Source organism: Setaria italica, chromosome VIII, assembly GCF_000263155.2.
Source record: "Setaria italica strain Yugu1 chromosome VIII, Setaria_italica_v2.0, whole genome shotgun sequence".
Classification (NCBI taxonomy): Eukaryota; Viridiplantae; Streptophyta; class Magnoliopsida; order Poales; family Poaceae; genus Setaria; species Setaria italica.
Window position 1 is genome coordinate 23,124,279 of NC_028457.1, and position 24,416 is coordinate 23,148,694.

Consider the following 24,416-nt stretch of genomic DNA (forward strand, 5'->3'; position numbering starts at 1 on the left):
CAGAAGATGGATTGTGCATGTCAAGCTGGCTGCTTGTGCTCCAAGTGGACTCCGGGAAATTTAGAAAAGTAGCCTGCACCTGCATCCTACAATCCAGCTGAACTTTAGTGAAAGATCTGTCGAGAATGTCAAATTTCATTTCAGAAGATGGATTGTGCATGTCAAGCTGGCTGCTTGTGCTCCAAGTGGACTCTGGGAAATTCAGAAAAGTAGCCTGCACCTGCATCCTACAATCCAGCTGAACATTAGGGTGTCAACTAAATCTTGTGTGAATTTTGAGTGGTATACTATCAATGAAATAGGCATCTTCTCGTGCCCGTTCGTTCAAAAAAAAAATTTGAGTGGTATATATGGTCCTTGTTCTTATTCCTTGTCATACAAGTACCATTAGCATAAATTGTCATTTCTTCAAAATGACAGGTGCGTGATGCACGTTCCTTTGTTGCATTACAGGAACATCCAAGCAAGGCTTGCCTTGTTCTCACCATTCAGTTTGAGGTCTGAGCTGTAATCTGCTGGCCGAGTCTATGACAAAGCATTTGATGTTGACTGGGAGCTCGTCGTTGGTTTGCCGTAACGGAGGTGGGTACACCGTACCTTCTGCGCCTTAAGAGTGACTGCAATGGCCGACCCGGCAAATCTGAGATCGAGATTAGAGGTAATCCCTTGGGTAAATTCAGATGATGGATGGTTGTCTTCTGCTGCCGCCGATGGAACACAGGAAAATGATGGTGCTGTAAATGCTATGTCATTTTCCGTACTCAATTCACCTGCTAGTGCTACCTTTTAGATCTTCCTTTCCGGGTGTTCTTGCGTGCGTGCAGCTGTGACCTATGCATTTATATTGTTTTTTTGTCTACTACTGTCACTTTGTTTTTGTTGCTTTTGTTGTAGTTTTTATTTATCTACATTGCTGCTGCTGCTGCTGCTACCCTGCTACCATTAATTATTTTTATTTTGCATTCTTTTCTCCCCTGAAATTATGGGTGGATATCTGAAGGGCCATTGGGGCTAATATTTTGCTGGCAACCAGTTTATCAAATGCAGAAAACTGGCTGAAATGTTTCAAATTCGAATCATGTATTTGGTAATTGCAGAATTTATGTCAATTTCTTCCAGTGAATTAATGAGGCGGGTCTTGGCAGTTCCCTACAAAAAAGCCTGGATCATGCCTTGTATTATCTTTATAACTACATCTACATGTTCGCTCGCAATTCTTGCACACGTGTACTTCTATAGCAATTGAATAATCTATTGAGTTGCTTCCGTTGATGGCGAAAGAACAGGAACATTTTGCAGATTTTTTCCCTTTTTTTCAAAGGATATCTGCTTTGTTGAAGATTTATCCCATTTTGGATTGATATAAATGTAGCCAGGTTCGAGGAAACCATCCAAGAACTGGCCTCTAAACTGAAATGAACATGTAATGTTTTTTTTTCTTTATGTGCTATAGTTTGTAAATAACTCATAAACCGAACTACTAAAGTCCATTTTGAATATATGATGATATAGTAATAATTTTAATGAAACCTAGTAAGTTGGTGCCCTTGGTTGGCTGGATTCGATCTGCATGCTGTAGTAAAAATGGACTTAAAATACCCGTATTAGACAGAAATTAAGTTAGGAAGCCCGCAACAAAGTTTTCTGAGAATCATCAAAACTTGACGACCTCACTCGTATCATGTTCAGTGTAGATGTAGAGTAGAAACCTGCTCATGTTCAGTAGTGTCAGTGTTACAAAGGTTCAATCTCTGCTTCCCTTTTAAAAACTGATAAATTATGATTGGCATTCTCGTTAATCCATTTTTCTCCAGCTACAAAATTCACCATTATATTTCTGCTAATCAATTGAACAAAAAAAAGAGACGAAAAATCCAACAGAGAACAGACAAAGATGCCTAAGCGATTCGTATAGGCTTGTAGAGGACGTAATTTTCGTTCCTAGCAAGATACGTTGTTGGAGATGAAGGATCCTGACGTGAGGCTGTGGACACAGCACTGTCCCCAGGGTACTCAAAGATGAGCATGGTGCAAGGGGGGCCGCCGCCCAGGTTGGCCGACACCTGCCTCTCCTACATGGTTGAATAGCTTCCATACTTTGATGTAGAGTGACCATGCTACTGATTTCATTGCTACCTGCAGATATGTCCAGGATTTTTCTAGATGCACTAGGGGGAAAAGGAGGAAGATGAGGAAGAAGAAGAAGAGGAAGACGAGGAAGAAGAAGAGGAAGAGGAAGAAGAAGAAGAATATGTCCAGGATTTTTCTAGATACACTAGGGGAAAAAGAGGAAGACGAGGAAGAAGAATAAGAGGAAGACGAGGAAGAAGAAGAAGAGGAAGAGGAAGAAGAAGAAGAAGACGACAAGAAGAAGAATGAGGATTACTTGGCCTTAGGATTTTTTTTTTTGCATTGTACTAACATTTGGGGATAATCAGTCAAATATGGTGAAACCTTTTATGAAACTTGTCTGCATCGAAGAAAATCTCAATCCATTGGGCTGACAGCACTCTTCTTGAAATGTGGTGGCTATCAGAAGAAAATACATATGAATTCAAACACAAATCACAGGTTCTCAGAGCCAGTCAACTTTGGAACGTGTCTAGATTGATCCAACCAAGTCCTTTGGAAAATGTTAATTCCTAGGATAAGTTGCAACAAGTACCAAAATTTAAGGAAATATTTCAAATACTTTGTTCTTATTTCTTAAAGAAAACTTACCTCAAATTTATTTACAAGTAAAACTAGTAAATTCAAGATATATACACCATGGAGCGTAGAGCTCAAGTTCTATACTTCTATGGATATTTCAAAATTTGATTTCTAGACCAAACCACTAATATAAGATTAACTATTATTAGAAAGAGGTTTTTACATTCCTTGGAAAAGGTAACAAGAGAATCAGAGATACCAAATTTTGAGCTTAATATCTATAGCTGCTGAAGTAAAAAATTGGTACTACCTGGCATACTGATTTTTAATACCTGTCAAGTTATAACCCGATGGAGGTACCTCTCTAAGATTATAAATACAAGAATCTCTTCACATTTTCACTGTAACACATAAAGAACATTATTAACATCTTACAAGAAGCCATTAAGGGAACCTCAAAGCAAAATCTAGATTATGGACGAATCCTTCACAATAAAGGATAGGATCAAATTGCAATGTTTGACTTTTCCTCGCCCTTTAACAAGTTTTAGACCATAATCAAGACCTCGATCGTGTTCAATATTTACCACATCATTTACTATGCAATCTAAAAAGTAACATTTACAGCAACCAATCTCTTATTATTCTTCATTGTCCACTCGGTCATGGCTTATCTATTTCTTTGAAGCAAAGGCGGATCCAGCGTGGGGGCTGGGGAGGATCCAACCCCTTAAAAATTTCAGCCATGAACAAAGAGGATGAAGAAGAGAAAGGATGAAGAAGGAAAATGAAACCACCTCGTTCTGGATTCCGCCACTGCTTTGGAGCACGTGTAGCCTCCAACTCTTGTACGAGAGCTCATCTTCACCTTTCTCCAACTTTCTTTCACTCCCCGCTCCTCATAGTACTATACGAACATCGATAGAATGAAAGCAAAACATTGCATGACTGTACTGGTGTAATCTCTTCTTTAACATCATACCAATAAAATAAATACACTTTTACCTTAAGATATCTTTATACCTAAAGTGAAGTATTCTGAAAAAATATATTCTGTCCAAACACACGCTTTCCTGCATCTTTTACGACCTCTGCCTGTCACGCAACACTAGACATCATATCCATGTGTGCACATAAGTCGCAGCATATTACAGGCTAGGCAGTACATCCATGTCTAGAGATAGCCATTACAAAAACGAAACCTACAATAACTAAAGAAAAAAAAAAGAGAGGGCACTAGCAAAATGCACACACTTTCTCCCAACCAACCACAAGCCCCCTCCGTCTCTATAAATAGGCCCTTCTGCCACAAGCAGTGCTCTTCGTGCCCACCACTAGCTTCTTCCAAACTTACAGTCCAAGCAACCAACTCAACACATCTCTTGTTTGTGTTCTCCTAGTAATCCAAGTAATAGTTTGCATTAGCAACCATAAGATCACTTGTTGCACTTGTCACGGATCACTAAAGACACAAAAAAGAGTGTACTTAATTAGGTTAACTATGGCCATGAAGATCGAACTAATAATCACCACCATGATCCCCTTGATCTTCCTCATGCACTTCACCACCACCACCATCAGCCCTAGCGCACAGCCCTCATGGCTCTTCTCCCTCCTGTCCATCTCCCTCGCCGTGGCGGCGGTCATCCTGCCATTCGCCGTCACCACCCGACATGCACGTAGCAGGAATAATGGCGCCGCCGCCGCCGCCATCCCGGGGCCGCGGGGGTGGCCGCTGGTCGGCTCCCTGCCCGCCGTGTCCGGCCCGCTCATGCACCGCCGCCTGGCCTCGCTGGCCGACACGCACGGCGCGCGCCGCCTCATGTCGCTCACCCTCGGCGCCACGCCAGTGGTGATTAGCAGCCACCCGGACACCGCGCGCGAGATCCTCTCCGGCGCCGCCTTCGTCGACCGCCCGCCCAAGGCAGCGGCGCGGGAGCTCATGTTCACCCGCGCCATCGGCTTCGCCCCCGCCGGCGAGTACTGGCGCCGCCTCCGCCGCGCCGCGGGCGCCGGCATGCTGTCCCCGCGCCGCCTCGCCGCGCTGGAGGGCCTCCGCTCCCGCGTCGCCGACGGTATGACCGCGCGCGTCGCCGGCGCGATGGGGAGGTCCGGCGAGGTGGCCATGAGGGCACTGCTCCAGAAGGCATCCCTGGAGAGCATGGCCGGAAGCGTGCTCGGCCTCGAGGGCGGTGCGTTGAGCGAGGAGCTCGGTGAGATGGTGAGGGAAGGGTACGAGCTCGTGGGCACCTTCAACCTGGGAGACCACTACTACACAACGCTGTGGGGCCCGCTGATGGACCTCTGGGGGGTGGGGCCCGCGTGCAGGGGGCTGGCAGCTAGGGTTAGAGGGTATTTTGGGAAGGTCATCGAGGAGAGGAGGGTGGCAAGGGACTGCCACGACAGGGATGACCTGCTCAGCTACATGCTTTCACTGCCAGAGGATGAGAGGTTGGAGGACTCTGATGTGATTGCTGTTCTTTGGGTGAGTGAGCTACATCATATCTTTTTCATCTCATGGTGTTCTATGTGTTTTGTGTGGCAAAAAGTGGTATGGTGGGGTACACTAGTTTTGGTGGTTTACTTTTGTGGGGTGTAACATGTTTGATATATAGGTGCATAATAGGGACATAGTAAAGTCTTGATAAGTGGAATAAGGTATGCATATTAGGAAATACCGTGGCTTCTTTTTTGATTAAATATAGTTTCTCTCACTAGACTAATTGAAACCCTTGTGCTATTTTCAATATGCACATACAATTTTTAGATAATGAAAGTACAACCCCAACCCTTGATTATTTTTTCTATGCATATGCTACAATATATAAACAAATTTCTAATTATGCTTTTTTGTCTTAAAATTAAATTTCTTGTTCATGAGCCATTTGTTTGGTGATCTGGATGTTATTTAATTAGATTTTGATCCAGTAGTTAAACTATTCATACTTGTTCTAATAGTATATTTGTTACTATCTAGAAATAGTATATACAATTGTGATCTCATCACCATTGTCACATTCATATTTATCTCATACTTAGTATATTATTACCACCAAATGTAAAGATTGCAGATACATTGGAGCTCACACATGAGGAATCACTTTATCTTGAGTAGTCTATTTTCGCAAGATATTGCAGTAGTGGGGCCAATTCCTTTTTTTATTATTCATTAAGGTTTCTGTGGGCTTCCATGCAAATCTCAAACTGGTCCATTTTCAACGGTTATTAGTGGGTTACGTGAAAAGCTCATTATCATTGAGGGAAAAGTTTCTCTCATAATTAGGCCAATAAAGTATTTTTTAGATTATTATATATATGCACATATAATTTTCATAGAGTGGAAGTACAACCCAACCTCTAATTTTCTATACATAAACTATAATATCTAAAATAACTTATAATTGTGCTTTTTAAAAAAAATCAATTGCATTTTCATGAGCGTTGCATTTTCATGAGCATTGCATTTAAACTATTCATAATTTTTCTAATACTAACAACAAAATCTGCTAACAATCTATTCACCGTTATCCGACTCACATTTATCTGATATATTTACTATATTGTCCAGTGTAAAGATTGTAGATAAATTAGAACTCACTCATGAAGAATCCCTTCATATATCTTGAGTAGTTTATTTTTCATTAGGTATTGCACTAGGGCCAATTCCTTTTCGATTATTAAGGTTTTGTGGGCGTCCACACAATTCCCTCAAATGGTCCATTTTCAATTACTATTGGTGGGTTACTGGAAAAGGTTACTATCATCAAGAGAAAAGTGTAATCATATTCAACTTAAGATTATAACATGAGCTGGTGATTAAATGACAAAAGCAATATCATTGTCAATTCTACTATCTACACTCCAGAGAGTAGTCTTTGTACAATGTTTTGCAATGAAGTTACTGGTCATTCAAGGGAATGTAATTCCCATGTCTAAAACGCCTTATGCACTTCATTTAGTTATTTATAAGTATTTTTTGCTACATAATTTTTACCATTTAAAATGTCCCGTGATAACCTATACACACGCATGCAGGAAATGGTCTTTCGTGGGGTGGACGTCGTAGCCATACTCCTAGAGTGGACCATGGCCCGCGTTGCTCTGCATCCTGACATCCAATCCAAGGCGCACGAGGAGATTGATGCAGTGGTGGGTGTCCATCGTCCCATCACCGATGCGGACATCCCCAACCTGCACTTCCTCCAATGCATTGTCAAGGAGACCCTCCGTATGCACCCACCAGGGCCACTCCTATCCTGGGCACGTCTGGCAGTGCATGACGCCCGTGTGGGTAAGTATGTCGTGCCTGCAGGGACCACCGCTATGGTGAACATGTGGGCCATATCCCATGATGAGGCTATTTGGGGAGACCCATGGGCGTTTCGACCAGAGAGATTTAGAGTGGAGGATGTGAGTGTGTTGGGCTCCGACCTGAGGCTAGCACCTTTCGGGTCGGGCCGAAGAGTATGCCCCGGCCGGATGATGGGCCTCTCCACCGTGCAGCTTTGGCTGGGTCGGCTCTTGCAAGAGTATGAGTGGTCGCCGGCCAAGCCCGTAAAGCTTGCAGAGTGCCTCCGCCTGTCTATGGAGATGAAGCAACCCTTGGTCTGCCGTGCAGTTCGTCGTGGAGAAGCTGCTTAATCAACTAAACTTCGATGGTGAAATGCCAGCTAAGCTTTGCTGTAAATTAAAGGAGGAAGATGCACCGATGTAAATAATCCATGCTGGTTTGTGTTTGAGTAATTGTGTTAGTATTTGTAAGATTGTATCTATGTACTGTAATGTACCACACCTGTACTCTAGAGGTGGCTACTAGACTTGATCGAGCAATTTGTACTATTGTTATATGTATACCTGCCTTATTGGACCTTTTTTTGTTTTGATCAATAAATTTTCAGTACCAATAGCTTTTATTTCTAGCTGCTTGTAATGCCGTTGCTCTACTTATGACTAAGGTTTTTATCTCTTTTTTTACGTCCAGTTAGAAAAAAAAAAGGCCTGATTTTAACTCTGAAATGTGCTTTAATGTCAACTGCTCTCCCTACTCAGTTTGACAACATTTATAGCACCCAAACCATTTTTTAGTGATTGATAAGTGTAGCGAGATATAAAGGAACGAAGTGCTAACGTGTGCTAGTGATTAATAAGTGTAAATGGGACATCATGCGGATGTGGTCCTTGAAAACCATTATTCAAGGAATTAGGGCCTTAATATGGGCCTAGATTAATCATGAAGTTTTTTAAAGACAAAAATACCAAGGGCCTAAGATCAAATTAAATTATAAATGAACCCTTCTGCTCCTGCATTTGTAGATTAACAGACAAGGGGTGACCTTATGAACAGATTATACGAAGATAACATTGATATGCTCAAAACGAATGTACAACATATATAGGATTTCCCCAAAAGAACATTGAACAGGTGAATGAAATATAAAGCCTGTACTGTTTTTTTTCCTTATGCATGAAAACATATGTTGACATCTCAACGTTTTCCATAGGAAAAAAGCTAGAGATGGAAAATCAACACAGGAATAAACAAATTTGTTTAATGAGCTAGAAAAACCTCTGCCACAGCTGAAAACATAGCTCACAAAGAGCCTAGCAGTCTATCACAACAACACTCAAGCCCATGCTAGACAACCATTGATATGGCAGTATGTTCAGCCCACAAACCATTAATAGGTTGAGTCCACAGGCAGACCAGAGTCAAACTATAACAACCTTAATAGAGATAATAAAAACAAAACAAACAAAGGAAAGTGGTTGGGTCACCTTTCGATGGTTAATTACCTGACAAGATAAAAGAGATATCTGGCCGTTATTCAGAAATTTTGAAAGGCACTAAGAAAAATCATTAAGAGGAAATGTGAGAAGAATTAGTGAAATCCAACCAGAAATCTAGATGATTACAGATGTGTTGTTTGCAATGAGGCAGTGGAAGAAACTCTGTTTCATCTCTTTTTTCACTGTCAGTTTAGTCAGGCATGCTAGAGCCATTTGTGCATCATGTGGAACTTGACAGCAGATCCTACAGATATGGTTATTGAAGAATAGCATATATTTGGCTCCAAGGCATTTAGGGAAGTCATGCTTACAGCATGCTGGAGCATTTGGTGCCATCAGAATTCTATCATTTTTGACTCGGCGAGTACATCTTTGGCTAGATGGAAAGTTCACTTTAGGGAGAGTTTTCCAATGCTATCTCACGTGCTAAAGTAATCTCAATTAGCTTCCCCCTCCACTAGGATCTCTCTTTGGGCCTAGGGCCTTGTACATGTACATATTTTTCACCATTTTATAAAATTCAAAAAGGCTCAGTAGGAACCTTTTCTATTCTTTCATAAAAAACAAACGTTTTAGAAGAGCAACTCCAGCAATACCTTCTAAACAAGCTCTTTCTTTTTTTAGTAGGGCTTGAGTTTTCCTCTCAACCCCACCAGTATCATCTAAAACAGTTCTCATGGACAGAGAGCTCCCTAAGGTCTCACCATGAATGAAAGGTATGGGGGGCATTTTGGAGGCCTCCTTAAAATGGAGAGTACAACAGAGGGCGTGCTGGTTTTTACTTGGCCCTCTAAATTTGAAGTAGGAAACTATTTAGAGGATATGCTAGAGTTTCTCTAAGCACTTACACTTGGAAAGGAAGTCATCTTTGGTTTGCATGTTGTTAATTTATTGTGAGGGTCACGCTTCAACATTTGAAAACTATACAACCCGTTAAGTTTGAGTAGATTTGTATTAATATGGAAAAGAATTCAAAGTAAAAAGAAAAAAGTCTTTAGCCCTGGTTGGTAGTGACCACGTGCATGCGATTGCATGGCGGCCCCTTTAGTCCTGGTTGTTACCAGTTGGTACATTACAAACCGGGACCCGGGACTAAAGAGGGGGACCTTTCACTGGTAGAAAACTCGCCTTTAGTCCTGGTTGGTAGGGATCAAATCTTCCGAAAATCCATCCGGAATAAATCAATCGAGACAAAAGGGAGATCTTTTGTCCCGGGTCACTCAACTGGGACTAAAAAGCCCCTTACCAACGGGGATAAAAAGGGTCGCCACACCAGGCGCAGCCCAAAAAATAAAAGAAATCCTGGGGTATCCCACAACCTCCAGTCTCGCGCGATTTTTCACGCGAAATATGCGCGTGCGCGGTGCGTGGGATTCGAACCCACAACCTCCAGCCTCACGCGTAGCTTCCTTGCCATCCCACCTACACAACACATCTAACTATATAGGGGATGCAAGGGATGCAATCCTTTTGTATTAACTCGTGGGGGACCCTTTTATCCCAATTGGTATTACAAATCGGGATAAAAGTGTTCGAGGGATTTATCCTCTTTCACCCACCCCGTGGGGGACCCTTTTATCCTGATTTGAAACACCAAATGGGATAAAAGCCCCCTTTTATCCCGGGATAAAAGGGAGGGTCTTTTATTCCGGTTGGTGTTTCGAACCGGGATAAAAGGCCTCTCAGGGCCTTTTTTTCCCACTAGTCTTTGTAACTAGGATAAAAGGTCCCGGTTGGTGAGCCCCCTGTCAGTGACCGAGCTTTAGTCCCGGTTGGTGAACCTTTTGTCCCGGACCAACTTTAAATCCGGACAAAAGGGGACGCATGAAAGGTGAGTTCTCTACTAGTGTTTAGTCTTGAATAATTAGTCTCGGTTGGATATTCGAGAGATATAACTCTCTCCAACCGGGACTACAGCTTATATTTCCACCAGTGGTAGTATAAGAATTTTGACTGGTAGTATAAGAATTTTGTTTGCGATGAATTTAAGAAAATACTATTACACTCTTATTATATAAAGTATTTGAGTATCTTTGCAGTATACGGTTTGTAGTATTTGCAGTGTCTGCTAACGGAAAAAGGATCTTTTCCTAGGCATGATTGATCATAAAATCTGTAGAGAAAACTCAATACACACCCTCACCAAACCCTTGGTCATCCACCCTACCTTTTCCCAGTGCTCTTTGATTGGAAGGTGGTGCTTTGGATATAGGAAGGTGTTCACTTCATGGAAAATTAATAAGGTAATAGGAGTAGCTCCAAATAAACTCTTTTGGGATAATTTTTTATTGTTAAACACAGTTATTGTGAGATGGAGGGGAGTAGTTCACTATTTCAGCCACGAATCAACCAAACGCACGTACACTATGTAATACTACCTCCGTGCATAAATATATGACCTTTTGAACTAACTAGTTTGTCGTAAACGCCCATAAATGAGGAAGTATTTTTTAAACTCAAATATTTTGTGGAAATATCAACTGAAGGGTTCGTGAAAACCCTAAGAGGGAAGGTGTGAATTGGGTGTTCTAAAAACTAAGTCTTGGAACACATATAAAAACATATTCCAATATCTATCTAGAAGTGCACTACATTTTCTATGTGTTGCTATCTCTACCGCAAAAAAGTTTGCACCCTAGATTCCAATCCTATAAACTACACATGGCGATTCTAGAAAAGGTAAATGCGGAGAGTAAGTGCAATAAGAAATGCAGAAGGTAAATGAGGTAGAGAAGGTAAATTTCCTTCACGGTGACACGACGAATTTTACCAAGGTATCGGAAAGCATATCTTTCCACTTGTCTTAGTTGTTGGAGCACCTCTCAAAGGAATGCCTGCGCAAAGACATAAGCTCCCCGGTCAAGTAACTCCGTAGTATAGCCAATTGTCCTTCCTCACGTGCAAGTGTGTCTCCGCCTAGCCTCTCCCGGATGCTCCTTACCGTTCTTCACTTGGTAGAGCTTCGGCAAAATACCTAGGACCTCTCCCTATCACATGCACTGGTGGTCACTCCACAGACACGGTTGGAGGGTCTCGCAAGATTTACATCTCTTGATGTACGCAAGCACTGATAACAAAGAGGTGTACAAACCTCGCCTAACTCTAGGCTAATCCCTAAAGCAAATGCACTTCTAGGCCAAAACTAGCACTAATCAAGACCTAAGCGTTATGCTAATTGCCGTAATCTTCTCTAGAGATTTGGTGGATAGAGCACTTGTGCGTGTGGAAACCAAGCCTACAGCTTTCAAACTCTAAGGCCTCCTCCAAAGGTTAGTCAATAGTAGCTCATACGCTTCAGAGATAGTGTAAGGGACAAGTCCTCCAACAATTTGAGTCAAACACTATCTCTTATGTCTATATAGCCCCACGCATCAGTCCCACATGATTTAGGAATGCGTGTATGAGACTATTTCTGAACAAGAGATAGCTCTTCTTTCTCTCTCTTTCACATGGGTAAAAATCTGATGTGGCATACTCATGAGCTAGCTAAGTTGGCACCATTGGAGGATGCCTAACACCCTTGAAATGGCTGGGCAAAGGGGTATAAATAGCCCGAAGCCAAGAAAGTAGCCATTGTTCCAACGGCCGCAGAAACTGTGATCATCGACTGATTCAGTGCCCCCAGCTATGACCACCGAATGAGTCGGTGGTCTACCTCCACGTAGCCGTGGAGCCACTGACGCCTAGGCCTATGGTCACCAACTAATTTGGTGCCCCTTCTTGACAATCACCGTATGAATTGGTGAGTCCTTTGAGCCGCTGCCTTCTTAAGTCACCGACTGATTCGCCACTCTGGTCCAGTAGTCATTGTACGAATCGGTGGGACTTCAAATAACTTCTTAAAGTTCCATAGCCGAATTTGACCCGATGCTGAGCCGAGCCGATCACACCGGCTGATTCGATGGTGATCAACTGTGTCCACCGTATGCGTCGGTGCACACAGTGCGTACATGTCCTTGGCCCTACTGTTGTTCTTCATGTCACCGACTGATTCGATGACCTTGGCAAAGGTCATCTTATGAATCGGTGGAATGTGTCAGTGGATATTTCTAGCAGAATTCGATTCAAATTTCCGCGTCTCTTTATCCCGGCTTCATTACCATCATTTGTAAGCCTTAGAATAAAACATATTAGTTTATGAATTTTTACAGTCATTTGAATACCATAGAACTCTTCTAAGTTATTCTTTTTTTTCTCATTTTGATGGCTTTGAAATTCATCGTTTGGCACTATAAAACACCTAAAAAGATTTATCTAGCAAACGTATTAGTCCAACTATGTTACCATTAATCACCAAAATTATTATTCCCAATAACTATGTTGCCATTAATCACCAAAATTATTATAGCCTAGTATCATTCCTAAATAGAGAATATCAGTCTAGGCGCAGTCCTACATTACCCACCAACTCATCTTGCGCATGTCCATTTATTTGTTTTATCTCCATTTACACATGTTTCGTGGAATGAAGGCAACGCAAGAGCTTTCCTTCTTTTATCCTCCCTTCACACGACAAGAAATAAAGCCCTAACACGCGCCCACGGGCATGCTTTGCCTACCTCGCACAAACAACATCCTAGCTACCATCACCATCTGCTATCATACCCATGTTGGTCCACCACCATTGACATCCAATTTAAACAAACTCACTAATCATTATCATCCCAAACTACTGATTGATTCAAAAATAAACAAAAACAAATAAATATTTAGAAATTTCTATAGTGGTGATTATGGAATAAGGTCTTTCTAGTAACTTAATCCCTACACAATTGCTACCGCACCTAGGTATGCACAAATATGTACATGTGCGCCGCATGTGTCGTCGTCGAGCGGCGGCTAGCGTGCGTTCAGTACGCGTCCCCGGCGGCGAGCCAGCGGGCGGCGGCGGCCCCACACTGGCCGCGGTGCGCGCGCTTCCAGTCCAGCGCCTGGCACGCGCGCGAGCAGTAGCTGGCGGACCCGCACGCCGAGCACCGCCGGAACTCGTGCCGCCGCGTCTCCCGCCGCCCGCACGGCGCCTGCGAGCACAGGCGCAGCTCGGCCGCGTCGTTCCCGCCGTCGCCTTCTCCCGTCGCTGCCGCGGACTTCTTGGCGGCGGACAGCGCCCACCACTCCACCATGAACCGGCTGGCCGCGTCGTCGCCGTCCTCGGCGCGGCGGCCGCCGCGACGGCAGCGCGCTGACGAGATAGCGACGAGCTCGCGCGCCGCGGCGTGGAGCAGGAGGTGGCGCCCTGCCGCGGCGTCGCGGCGCGCGCCATAGCCGTCCTGGAGGCAGTGGCCGAGCTCGCGGAGCGCCGGGACGTGTCCCAACCACGCGGCGCGCGCGCACAGCGCCACGCCGGCGCGCGGGTCCTTGTCCGCCTTGCCGCCGCCGCTGCCGTTGAACTGCAGCACGGCCAGCGCGTACAGCGCCGCCGCGTGCCCGCCGGACGCCGCGCGCGCCAGCAGCGCCGCCCCCGTCGCCCTGCTCCCGAGGCAGTAGAACCTCACCTGGTGATGGTATGAGCTGGCGGCGTCAGCAAACAGAGGCCAGCGCGGACCAAGAAGCATAGCAGTACAGACTACAGAGGATGTCGCCGTGGCTGAGGTTACCATGCCGAGGAAGTAGCAGGCGTGGAGGCTGCCGGCGGCCGCGCACCGCCGCAGGAACTGGTGCGCCGCCTCCGACCACCTCCCCGCGCGCAGGGACACGGCCGCCGCCGACGCCCGCGACAGCACCGCGGGGTGCGCCGCGAGCTCCCGGAACCTCCTACACCTGGATGCGCGCGAGCACGTGAGGAATCAGAACTCCGAAGGCATGAATGCGGGCAGAGACAAGACATGGTGCTCACGTCAGCGCCGCCGCGGCGAGGTCGGCGGGGCCCGCGGCGCACGCTGCGACCCCGGCGAGCACGGCGAGCACGAGGTCGTCGGGGAGCCGGTCGAATGCGTCGACGCCGCCGCCGTGGCCCAGCACCAGCTCCTGCTTTGCCAGCAGGACGGCCGTCGTCCTGCCGCCGCTGCCCTTCTTTACCAAGCTCGAGCGCCTCGTCGGCTTCCTCATGGCGGCCGGCCGGCACCGGCACGGCGGCGGGCGCGGTGCAGACTGCAGAGAGAGATCAGAGAGGGGGGCCCGGCAGAGGAGGTGGGGGAGGATTTATATACACGCGCGCAGACGCTAGGAGGACGCGTGGCGCGGTGGCGGTACGGATGGGAGGACTGCGCGGTGGTTGGTTGGACGGATTTGCCCCGCGGCACGGGCCACGGGGCTACGGCGGCGTCGTTTGACCGGGCGCTGCTGCCGGGGCGGCCGTTCGGCAACGAGTGGCGGGCGCGGCTCGTGGATGGCTGCACCGTAGTTGTTATCGTTCCGATCCGATCCGATCCGCGCCGAGCGTCTGTTCGTTCGCCGCGATCTCGAACGTAGTTCCATTATTGACGCGCAGCAGCCGCACGCAAGATAAGGTCGAGGATCGCCGGCCGGCTGGGCTGTGTGCTCAGCCTTTGAAAAAAACTGAGCCCAAGTCTACCATTTAGGCACTTAGCTCGTTTTCTTGAATGTACCAGATTTGCTCAGTTTGGACTATTCATATGAATATGATAAAGAATTTCAAACCCCTCTATTAATATTAATATTGGTATATATTAATAGTCGTCATTTTAGACGTGCATTTTGTCTTGAACAAAAGACATATCGCGAACTCAGCTAGTAAGATTATTTGTGGTGGAACCTATCCACCTGAATTTGAGTCCTCAGTATGGATGTTCTAATTTTTCTGAATTCATTTTAGAGTTTACTCTTAACTTATTTTTTACTAATTAGTTTAGAGTCCTAAGCGTGGTACGTTTGAGGAAGGATAGTATAAACGTTGGATAGTATAATCGTTTCTGTAGCAGCACTGGGTATACCTTATGCAAGCTCTTCATCCATGCTGACGCAGATGGTTAGCATGCTTCTTCAGGAATCTTTCCTTAGTATAGCACCTTCTTCTTGTGTGAAACACAGGCGATGATGGCTCCCATTTGTCCTGTAGTTTCAGAAGGCATGCGCGTTGACAGACAACATGGGGAAACAATAATGTGAGCTGGCTGAAAAGACAGCATCGGCAGCAACCGGACGCCGCAAAACATGGCTTGTGCTGCTCGCTCGCTTGCGTAGCAGACTAGCAGGATGACTTGCAGCACCTAGCTACATGTAGCTACCTATTGTTCATTACTTAGTTGGCTAATTAATCATGTAATACCTACGTAAATCTTATCGACACGTAGGATTACGTCTGGTCGAGAACATAGCGACATGTACATGCTGGTTACGCACTGTGCACTGTGCAGTGACTGAACGTGCATGACACAGCAGAGTTTTATTACTGGTTGATTGCATTGCTTGGATTTATCTTGGACCCTACGTGTCATGGAAAAGAAAAGAGATGGTAGTATTAATTAGGTTTGCTGCCTGCCACGAATATGGCTCAGATCATGCTGGGCACAGTTGGTTCCACGCAGGTACTGACGTACTGTTATAATCCTCCGATCGGTTCACAATATCTTACTTCGTTAGTTAGTTCCAAATTATATATCATTTTTTCATGCACTTATCTAGACGTATAATAATATCTATGAATTTTGAAAAATCAAAATGATCTACAATTTGGATTGATATGGAGGGAGTAGTATATATAGTAGTATTCCCCATCCCAAATTATTATAAGTTGTTTTGATTTTTTAGATTCATTGATCTTATTATGCACCTAGATATATATTATATCTAGATACATAGCAAAAACTATATTGAGAAAAGCCAAAATAACCTACAATTTAGGATGGAGGGAGTAATATATATTGGGAACTTTAAAATAATGGTGTATAGATGATTTTTTTTATCGAAAAGCACACTTCACACAATGTGGATTTGCAGTGTTCTGCAAACATATTAAGAAATTTTGCAGCTTATATATTTGCATCTTGGGAAGGCCATGCCAGTGTTCGAAATGGTACCCGAGAATCAGTTACCAGTCAAGAGAGAGAGCCGGAGGGGATTTCGAATGCTCTTTCCATTTTTACTAGAACCTGCTGTTCGTATCTTAAAGAACTAGCTAGGCCTATTTGATTCCTAAGTCTGCCTTTACGTCCTGGCAAGAAGCAAAAAAATAGCCTAGATTAACTTAAACCACATGTATATACCTCTTGATCAATGATAGTTTCGAAGACAAACTAATCAATGATTGCATAGAGGAAATATTGCCTGCATTACTACTGTTTTCATTTTCCTTTCAGATGTGTGGTATAGCTTGTTGCTTAACCAGCATACTCACCAGCGCAATTAAGCTTAGCTGTTAACCTCGTCATGAAATGATTGTTCTGTTGAACATGTATATATACGTACATTATGTACATGTTTATGTTTTGTAGTGACAATCATGCACTCCAAGACAATCTTCATAGAGACTATGCATGCATGCTACTGACATCGAAGCCTCTATCCGATCGCCTTCTCCAGACTTATGCAAGCATGCACGCAATCTTGCAGGGAAAAGTCTCTATAATAATATAAGGGAACTAAAGCAGACAAATCAAGAAAATTGACTATCTGGGTCTTATCTAAACAGATTAATTATGTAGCAAATCAACGTCGTATAAATAACCATCACATTTCCTAGAGCTAGTCATTTTCACAAGAATAGTTTATGTAGACAAGAATTGGAATATCACATTAATTTCGTGTACTTGTATCTTGATTTGATCGAAAATGATAAAATGAATGCGTGCGCGTAATTTGTTCTTGACATAACAGGATGCGGTGGTAAGAGAAAAGAGAGTGAATATTGCATTTTACGCCATTCGCTGTCAGAATATTGATTTTGTGTATTACTTTGCACACGTTACATGATTTGAGTTCTTGAAATGGTTGTGACAGATGTAATTTATGCGCATATATTGATGCATACTGCCAGGCGTGTATTGCAATTATCACTTCAGATATTTTATTCTACATTGCACAAATTGACCGAACGAACAGTATTATTGCTGGGAAGTTGCCAGGACCTTATTTTGATCAACGTGAAGAGCTGACTACATGCCACACATTGTTCTCCACATTTGGCTGCAAAATCGTGAAGGTTACAAAGTGGTCTCTTTTGCTACTACAAAGCAGATGGCATGTCCCTTTCAATGATCGACATGATGACATTGTCGCGTGTCCACATCGGTCGGATGTAATGCATGTTACGATCGCTTGCTTTAATTTGATTATTTCTAGATAAGCATAATTGTCTGGATTAAGATATTCCTTTTGTTCAGGATAATTGTGTGAACAATTAATGGATAGGGAAATAGAATTGGCAAAAGGTATAGGATAATTCATTTGGATCACTTATACATTTTCCCTGAAAACTAGAAAAAGTCTGTTTTTTACTGAGAATTCAAGAAACTTATAATCTTAAAATTGTTGCAGCTCGCACTGTGGTAATGAAATCGATCGCCAATTTCACCCATACCCTCCAGCCCCTAAATTTGCATAATTCAAACACAATTAATTCGTGGAAGAAGTTTCTCACAAAAAAATCCTGAAAATTAAAATGAAATATTCAGATACAAAGTTGATTAAAAATGAAAGGATGGTAACCTATATATCTTGTTTATCCCGTAAACTTTCCCTTTCCTTCATCTCTGCACGCTTCTGATTGGTCAAGTCTAACATTTTGTCTTTAGGCTCTAGAAACTCATTGGTCAAGTCTGGCATGCATGATTGGCTTCCGCGCGAAGCCAACAACTCGTTTACACAAATTTGGCCTTGCAACTTGGAAGTTATCACACGGCCGGCTAGAACAACCTTGTCCACGGCTTGTATTAGTGATGATACTTATAAACTTTGATTTTGTCACGTCTAATCTTCATGTCCAAGTTCTTAATTAGGTACTAAAATACGCAGGCTGAGTTGGACTTTTCAGTGTTTCTTCCTTAATTGAAGCAAGATAGTAGCGTATTCCTCCTTTCTGGAAGACAAAAAAAGAGGAACAATCAGATGACAGACATGCCAGCATAAACACTCCAAATTTAGTTATTATTTTGAGCAATGAGTTTTTTTTTAACGATGATCGAACTAGTTATTCTAACACTTCATAGGGCATTCTTTCTGACCTATATAGGTATTAGAGACTTGGGAGTAACTTGCACGTTTATCTTCTTCAACTCTAGCATTTCAAGTAAAAAATATTACTCTTTTTCTAAACCACAACATGGATGCAGAAACACCACCTTATATAAATAGATATAACGGTGCAACATAAGCACTAACTATCGTGGAGGCCACCAGATAAAACCTGTGGCCGCATAGTGTTCCACCAACTTTTACCATATGCGTGTAGAAATTTTGTTACTATTGTTTGGAACTTTGTACTCCATCCTTAAATATTTCAGGACATTGACCCGGTCTCTAGTATGCTGCTTGTTTATAGGATATCGACCAAAAATATCTATAAAAATAAATTATTTTAAATAGAAAGAGTTGCATCTTATGATAGCTAGTTTCATGATGAATCTAGTATCATTTTTATATTGTCAATATGTATGAAATTTTGCAATTAACACTCAAAGTTAAAAAAAGATTCATGACTTAGGACAACCTAGAATTACGTGCTTACATTGTGGACAGTGGGAGTAGATAACTAAAGTTGTTTTACTGCTCATTAGTTAGTTAGAAAAGTATATCCACGCTTAGTAAGGTTTCTCGGTGTATATATCCGGTTATTACTTTCGTAATTTTTGGCGTGTGTGATGAGAGACACACTACCTTGTGCGCAAAGGTAAATACTTCATTGGCGTCGTTAGTCTTTCAAGTCACATCGTCGAGTGTGACGGCTATCTATAGTTATTAACTTAATGTTATTGGCTTTGCTAGGTAAATAGTTCATTAAGGCTCCTTGTTGCAGGTAGTCATCCATGATGACGGCATTGCTTATACTAATGCACAGCTTAGTTCATCAAGCATTCCAGTTCAGAGCGTGATGAAGGTAAGCATGCTGACACAATTACTAGACAAACCCCTTGCTTAATTACTCTTCTTGCCTTTCTTACTTTATCTGACGGGCAGTGAAAGCTCTGCCTCGATTCTGTATTCATCTCTGCTAGCTTAATCTCAAGTACCACGCCAAGCAAGACAAGGAATCTTGTTGTATTTTTAGTTTAGGAATCTTTTCTTCGGTCTTAAAGATACTATGTCCCCGTCCGTGTTCATTGTAATGGCTTAGTACAGAACGGGTTACATAGTTTTTATTCATTTCACACCCCAAGTTCTCACTTTCTCCACGCATGGCAGCAATTTACCGTAGCTGACCCGGTGATAAATAAATTAAACTGCTAGTAATAAAAAATCTGGCCGGCCGGGCTGTCGCTGATCTCTATCCATCTTTGGAGTAGTTGGTTACTTGACTTGTAAGTTTAGTGCAGCAAGCATCGATTCATGATCATCATCATCATCACACAACAACCTAATCCACTAGTTAGTGGCCGGCATTATCGTAAATAACTACTAACACCACAACTTGATGGCATTGCATGCAGCTGCCTGTTGATCGATAAGCTAGCTAGCTCGAGTCAACGCCATAATTGATCGATGAAGCCCTAGCTAGCCATCCAAGCTTGTCGTTTTCGCACGCTGCAAGCAGTCAAAGATTTGCCGGAGATACGCTTGGTTTCGCTCCTCCTATCCGATCCACCCGCGTTCTTCTCACGCTGATTGGGACGGACAACGTGGGTAACTGGGCACCGAGTAGCTTGAGAATGCTTCTCGCTTAACCATATATTCCACTACCTGAAGTACTAGTAAGAAACTGTTTATTATTTAGTCATTGTGTATTAGTAGCTGTCCTGAGCATGCATGCTGATGTTCGATGTTATTGTTTATCAGTCATGCGTAGTGATGGAAAATCTTACAAAGTACTCGCTCCGTATCGAAATATTTGTCTGTTGACTTTTCCTACGATGTTTGAGCATTCATCTTATTCAAAAATTTGTTGCAAATATACGAGAAGATAAGTCATGCTTAAAATACCTTTGATGATAAAGTAAGTCAAAAATAAAATAAATAATAATTACATAATTTTTTGAATAAGACGAATGGTTAAACATCATGACTAAAAGTTAACAGTGACAAATATTTCGATAGTAGGATATGTGAGTTTACATGCGGCTCGAAAGACATGGACTTTGGCCACAAATACATGTTTGGGCACATGCGTACACATGACGTTGAGAAACTCGCACTATACTGACATATATTTCAAATGTTTGAACTCTAGATATATGACAAGAATTATAGCGTGTATTTGTCTCAAAACATACTTTCATAATATTAAGAATAATTGTGTTGCCACCATATGGCTGGGTTAGTGCACTGTAGCATTCCAATATCCCGAGTGTTCCTTTTTTGTAAATGACAGGTGATTATTGGTTTTCTTTACTTGGAATAGCCAAGGCTTTTTAACCCCTAGGAATATTCATGAAGCGACTGATGTTTTTTTGGGTAAATTTTGATTGGGGATTCTTGGTTGCTAATATGTTTTCCTTGAGAAACGTCCAGTTCAAACTAAAAAAAACCATTAACCAATTGATAAGAAATTATGAAGAAAAGTAATCACCCTCTGCAATTTAAAAAACAAAAAAAAACCTTTAACTCATGTAGTGGTGATGTCCAAAATAAGTATTTTTAACAAGAAAAGGTACCAGCATCGGAAACTAATAATATTGTATTCACTGGTTAGTCTATCCTAAACTTCTTTTGAGGGCTATATAAACAAATTAGCTTATCCTAGGTTTCATATTTCTAAAAATAGAGGGAGTAGTAATTTTTTAATTTTTGACAATTTTGTTGGCACTGGAAAGTTGAGTGGGCTGAGTGTGCCTCCCTCAATGTAGTAACTCCATACAAGTTTGGCCCAAGTGTATAATCCAAACGGGCTCTTTATGGCCCATGTCCACACGGGCACACCACATACGGTCCAGGTTTACTTTTGCCCATTAAACGAGTGCCTATACTCTTTCCAAACTAACGGCAAAAAAAAAAAAAAAAAAAAAAAAAAGGAGAGAAAGAAAAAGAAACGCCACCACCACAGAACCAGTGAACCACAAGCCTCTCAGTCGCAGAGCAGGAAGGGGGCGGCAGGGAAGAAACGGACATGGCGGCCGGCGGCGAGACCATGATGACGAGGGAGCAGCTGCTCCACCTCTTCTCCCGCTTCTCCTTCCTCACCTCCCTCCCTGGTCGGTCTCCGCCTCGCCGCATTTCCGGTTTGCTCCCCGTCCCCTCCCATCTGACTTCACTAATCTTTGTTCTTTGGCCCCCGTGTTTCCAGAGGTTAAGCAGCGGATTGCCGACGCCGTCAGGGACAAGCAGGTGCGATGCCTGAGCAATTCAGGCGCCATTACTCATCTTTAGCGCTCGCAGTGTCTCTTAGGGGGATGGGTTCTTTGGGGGTGGTTCTTGAAATGTTTGGGTTTTTGCTTGGCGCACCTGTTTCTTTTCCTGATTAGCTCGGCATTTCGCTCACACAGTTCGATTGTCTTGGGTCACTTCCAAATTTCAGTTCGGACCTTGAAATGTGGGAAAATTTGAGGGGATTTTGGGGTTGGTTTAGCGCAAATTTGCATGTGAAGGCCTTGACATGTATGTGCAAGTTACAGTATGGGTGTATCTTGCTCTGCTTGTAGGAGGCTGTGGCCGTGACCACTGAGATACAAGAGGAGATCCTTCGCGAGATGGGCATAGGTATGCTAATTGCATTCGACCTGAATCTGTGGTTTTCTGTAGGCTGTAGCATTTAGACATGTGGTTTGTTGTGCATGTGCTGAATGAAAAACAGGAATCTGAATAATGTATCATTTTATTGTAGCTGCCAAATGGTGAAAGGAAAAATCATATGCATTTAAGTTTCTACTTTATTTGTCTTCAGAAATTGCTTTGCTTCAAGATGGAACTTAATAGGTATTACCATTTTAATTAATGTTTTAATGAAAGGTTCGGTTTTTTCTTAGTTAAATCGATATTTAAGATACCTACAGCGCATGAAGGTACAATATTAATGCAATCATGCTCAGCTAAGATCCAAATGTTGTAGAACATAGTAAATACCTTTTACTCTAACTGCTTTGACATGCCAGGCAGATCCATTTTATTATGCTGGTTATTGCTTTTTATCAAGTAGTTTTGTGGAGTACTTGATTTATGTCAAGATTCAAGAATGTAATTCTTGCTGAATTTAAATAATCTTGATTTCTAGTCTTGTACTTCTGCAAAAGGATATAGTTTTTTTTCTTCGCATTTTAGAAAACGACCGTACTCATGTTTGCCTTAATGCAGAAATGATCAGGTTCTGACATGATGCATTTTGACATGTTATTTCTGGATGTCAGATCCAAGTTTTGGTATTGGTTGCCTAGGTAAGGTCAACGTTGTTTACGAAAATGACAAGGACTTGATGATTAAATTCTATCAATTTGTTGCCAAGTAAGTGCTTTGCTCCTATATATATGTTGATCCTGAGTCAGTCTAAAATGGTATATGTAAGAAAACAAAGGGCCAGTGATGACTTTTTAGAGTCAATAAAGCTTAGCATTTCCCTTTATCAGATGAGCACCTTGCAGTTTTTTAATTCTCTCATCTCTGTTTATATTTTGAGTTGACTGTGTAGTCTTGTAATTACAACCATGCATGTTATTTCTTTTGGCTTCAGTTATTAGTTTTGTGTTTCCATACACATTTGATAGTAGGGAGATAGCGCTAATATCAGTGTACAAATACTAGATATAAATATGAATGTGACCCACATTAATGATTTTGAGATATACATTAGTTCTTGATTCGTTATAATAGGAAACGAGCAATCCATTAGATGACCTTTATTTAGCTTTTTTTTTTGGTCATTTGTTTGATAGAGAAGAGATGGCTATTGATGAAGCTGAGCTTGGACCTAGAGAAATGGCTGAAAAACTACATGCTCAACGAATATTACAAGAACAGGTGAAGCAACACCTTCATTATTCTTGTTGAAACACTCATGTTGTTTATAATCAAAGCTGCTTATTACATGATTTGAGTTGTTGCTGCAGCAACTGAACATGCTAGTTGAAATGAGGAAATATAGCCCAGAGAGCCAATCTGTCATACTTGGGACTGTATGTGCATCTTCCCCCATCCCCATTGTTCTCCCCTCGGATTCTTTGATTAACCGAAGAAATACATGTTTACTTGCCTGTAATCCATGTGCAGTTGCGCAAACAATTGGAGGAAGCAAATTTTGACATCAATGCATCGATCTTGAGTCCAGATCAAATTCAAGAGATCATTCAGAAATGATACCATTTCCCAACAGATGAGATTAGTAGTACCAGCCTTGTGCGTTGATGCGGTGCTGTGCATCTACCTTTGTAACTGCAAGAAAGATGACCAGCCTTGTCTATTTGATATCTGGTGATTGTAAAATGCATCTTGAGAGGTGTAATTGTTACAAGCAACCTTGCAAAACATACTGATTTTTCAAAGATAGTTCTCGGGGATGTAAAACATCCGGACTTTGCTATAGTTCTTAGGGATACTTAAGCCTTTGGGAATAACACAAATATCAGAGGTCAATAGAAGTGTTCATCTTCATTTATGTGAATCAAGATGAGTGTCCTTTTTTTTTTTTCTGAACGGGAAGGTAAGTCTCTTTTGAGGCTTAAGAAAACAGTGCATATCTTGCATTGTTTTATGTGTTTAATCATTAAATATCTTTAAATGAGAGGAGGCTTTGTTAATGAAAAAGTAGTTCATCATTAATCCTTTTAGATTTGATCTGTCGTGCTCAATCCATAGCTGATAGGATTGGGAAATTGGGATGAAAGCTACGAATTGGCATCATAGCAATGATGTTCTTTACCTTCTCACAGTCTGACCAAAGTTTGACCAATGCAGTTGATTTTATCTTAGGGTCAGTTTGTGGTGGTTGTTGAATCTAGTTT

At 42.5% G+C, this 24,416-nt stretch overlaps 3 protein-coding genes across 5 annotated transcripts; 2 read left to right on the forward strand and 1 right to left on the reverse strand.

Annotated features, from left to right (window-relative positions):
- The first annotated feature begins 3,964 nt into the window (after positions 1-3,964).
- LOC101779826 (cytochrome P450 78A5) lies at positions 3,965-7,569 on the forward strand. Its single transcript, XM_004979222.4, has 2 exons — positions 3,965-5,137; positions 6,688-7,569. The coding sequence occupies exons 1-2, from the start codon at positions 4,154-4,156 to the stop codon at positions 7,291-7,293; spliced, it is 1,590 nt and encodes a 529-aa protein (XP_004979279.1). The 5' UTR covers positions 3,965-4,153; the 3' UTR covers positions 7,294-7,569.
- Positions 7,570-13,074: 5,505 nt separating this feature from the next.
- LOC101780235 (F-box protein At1g67340) lies at positions 13,075-15,036 on the reverse strand. Of its 2 annotated transcripts, XM_004979224.2 has the most exons (3): positions 14,276-15,036; positions 14,037-14,199; positions 13,075-13,934 (listed from the first exon to the last, which is right to left on the reverse strand). In XM_004979224.2, the coding sequence occupies exons 1-3, from the start codon at positions 14,485-14,487 to the stop codon at positions 13,290-13,292; spliced, it is 1,020 nt and encodes a 339-aa protein (XP_004979281.1). In that variant the 5' UTR covers positions 14,488-15,036; the 3' UTR covers positions 13,075-13,289. The 2 variants fall into 2 exon arrangements, with proteins under 2 accessions (XP_004979281.1, XP_004979280.1); XM_004979223.2 differs by having other exon boundaries at positions 13,075-14,199.
- Positions 15,037-21,509: 6,473 nt separating this feature from the next.
- LOC101780892 lies at positions 21,510-24,076 on the forward strand. Of its 2 annotated transcripts, none has more exons than XM_004979226.3 (7): positions 21,510-21,680; positions 21,773-21,813; positions 22,128-22,185; positions 22,777-22,786; positions 23,352-23,436; positions 23,526-23,591; positions 23,686-24,076. In XM_004979226.3, exons 1-7 carry the CDS (start codon positions 21,596-21,598, stop codon positions 23,770-23,772), a joined length of 432 nt encoding a protein of 143 aa, XP_004979283.1. In that variant the 5' UTR covers positions 21,510-21,595; the 3' UTR covers positions 23,773-24,076. The 2 variants fall into 2 exon arrangements, with proteins under 2 accessions (XP_004979283.1, XP_004979282.1); XM_004979225.3 differs by lacking the exon at positions 22,777-22,786 and adding an exon at positions 22,830-22,923 and having other exon boundaries at positions 21,511-21,680.
- The last annotated feature ends 340 nt before the right edge of the window (positions 24,077-24,416 follow it).

Coding starts and splice junctions, on each gene's coding strand:
- LOC101780235 (XM_004979223.2), bottom strand. CDS start 14,487: ATGAGGAAGCCGACGAGGCGCTCGAGCTTGGTAAAGAAGGGCAGCGGC. Junction 14,200..14,275: donor CTCGCCGCGGCGGCGCTGAC/GTGAGCACCATG, acceptor GCGCGCATCCAG/GTGTAGGAGGTTCCGGGAGC.
- LOC101779826 (XM_004979222.4), top strand. CDS start 4,154: ATGGCCATGAAGATCGAACTAATAATCACCACCATGATCCCCTTGATC. Junction 5,138..6,687: donor ATGTGATTGCTGTTCTTTGG/GTGAGTGAGCTA, acceptor ACACGCATGCAG/GAAATGGTCTTTCGTGGGGT.
- LOC101780892 (XM_004979225.3), top strand. CDS start 21,596: ATGGCGGCCGGCGGCGAGACCATGATGACGAGGGAGCAGCTGCTCCAC. Junction 23,437..23,525: donor AACGAATATTACAAGAACAG/GTGAAGCAACAC, acceptor TTGTTGCTGCAG/CAACTGAACATGCTAGTTGA. Junction 23,592..23,685: donor AATCTGTCATACTTGGGACT/GTATGTGCATCT, acceptor ATCCATGTGCAG/TTGCGCAAACAATTGGAGGA.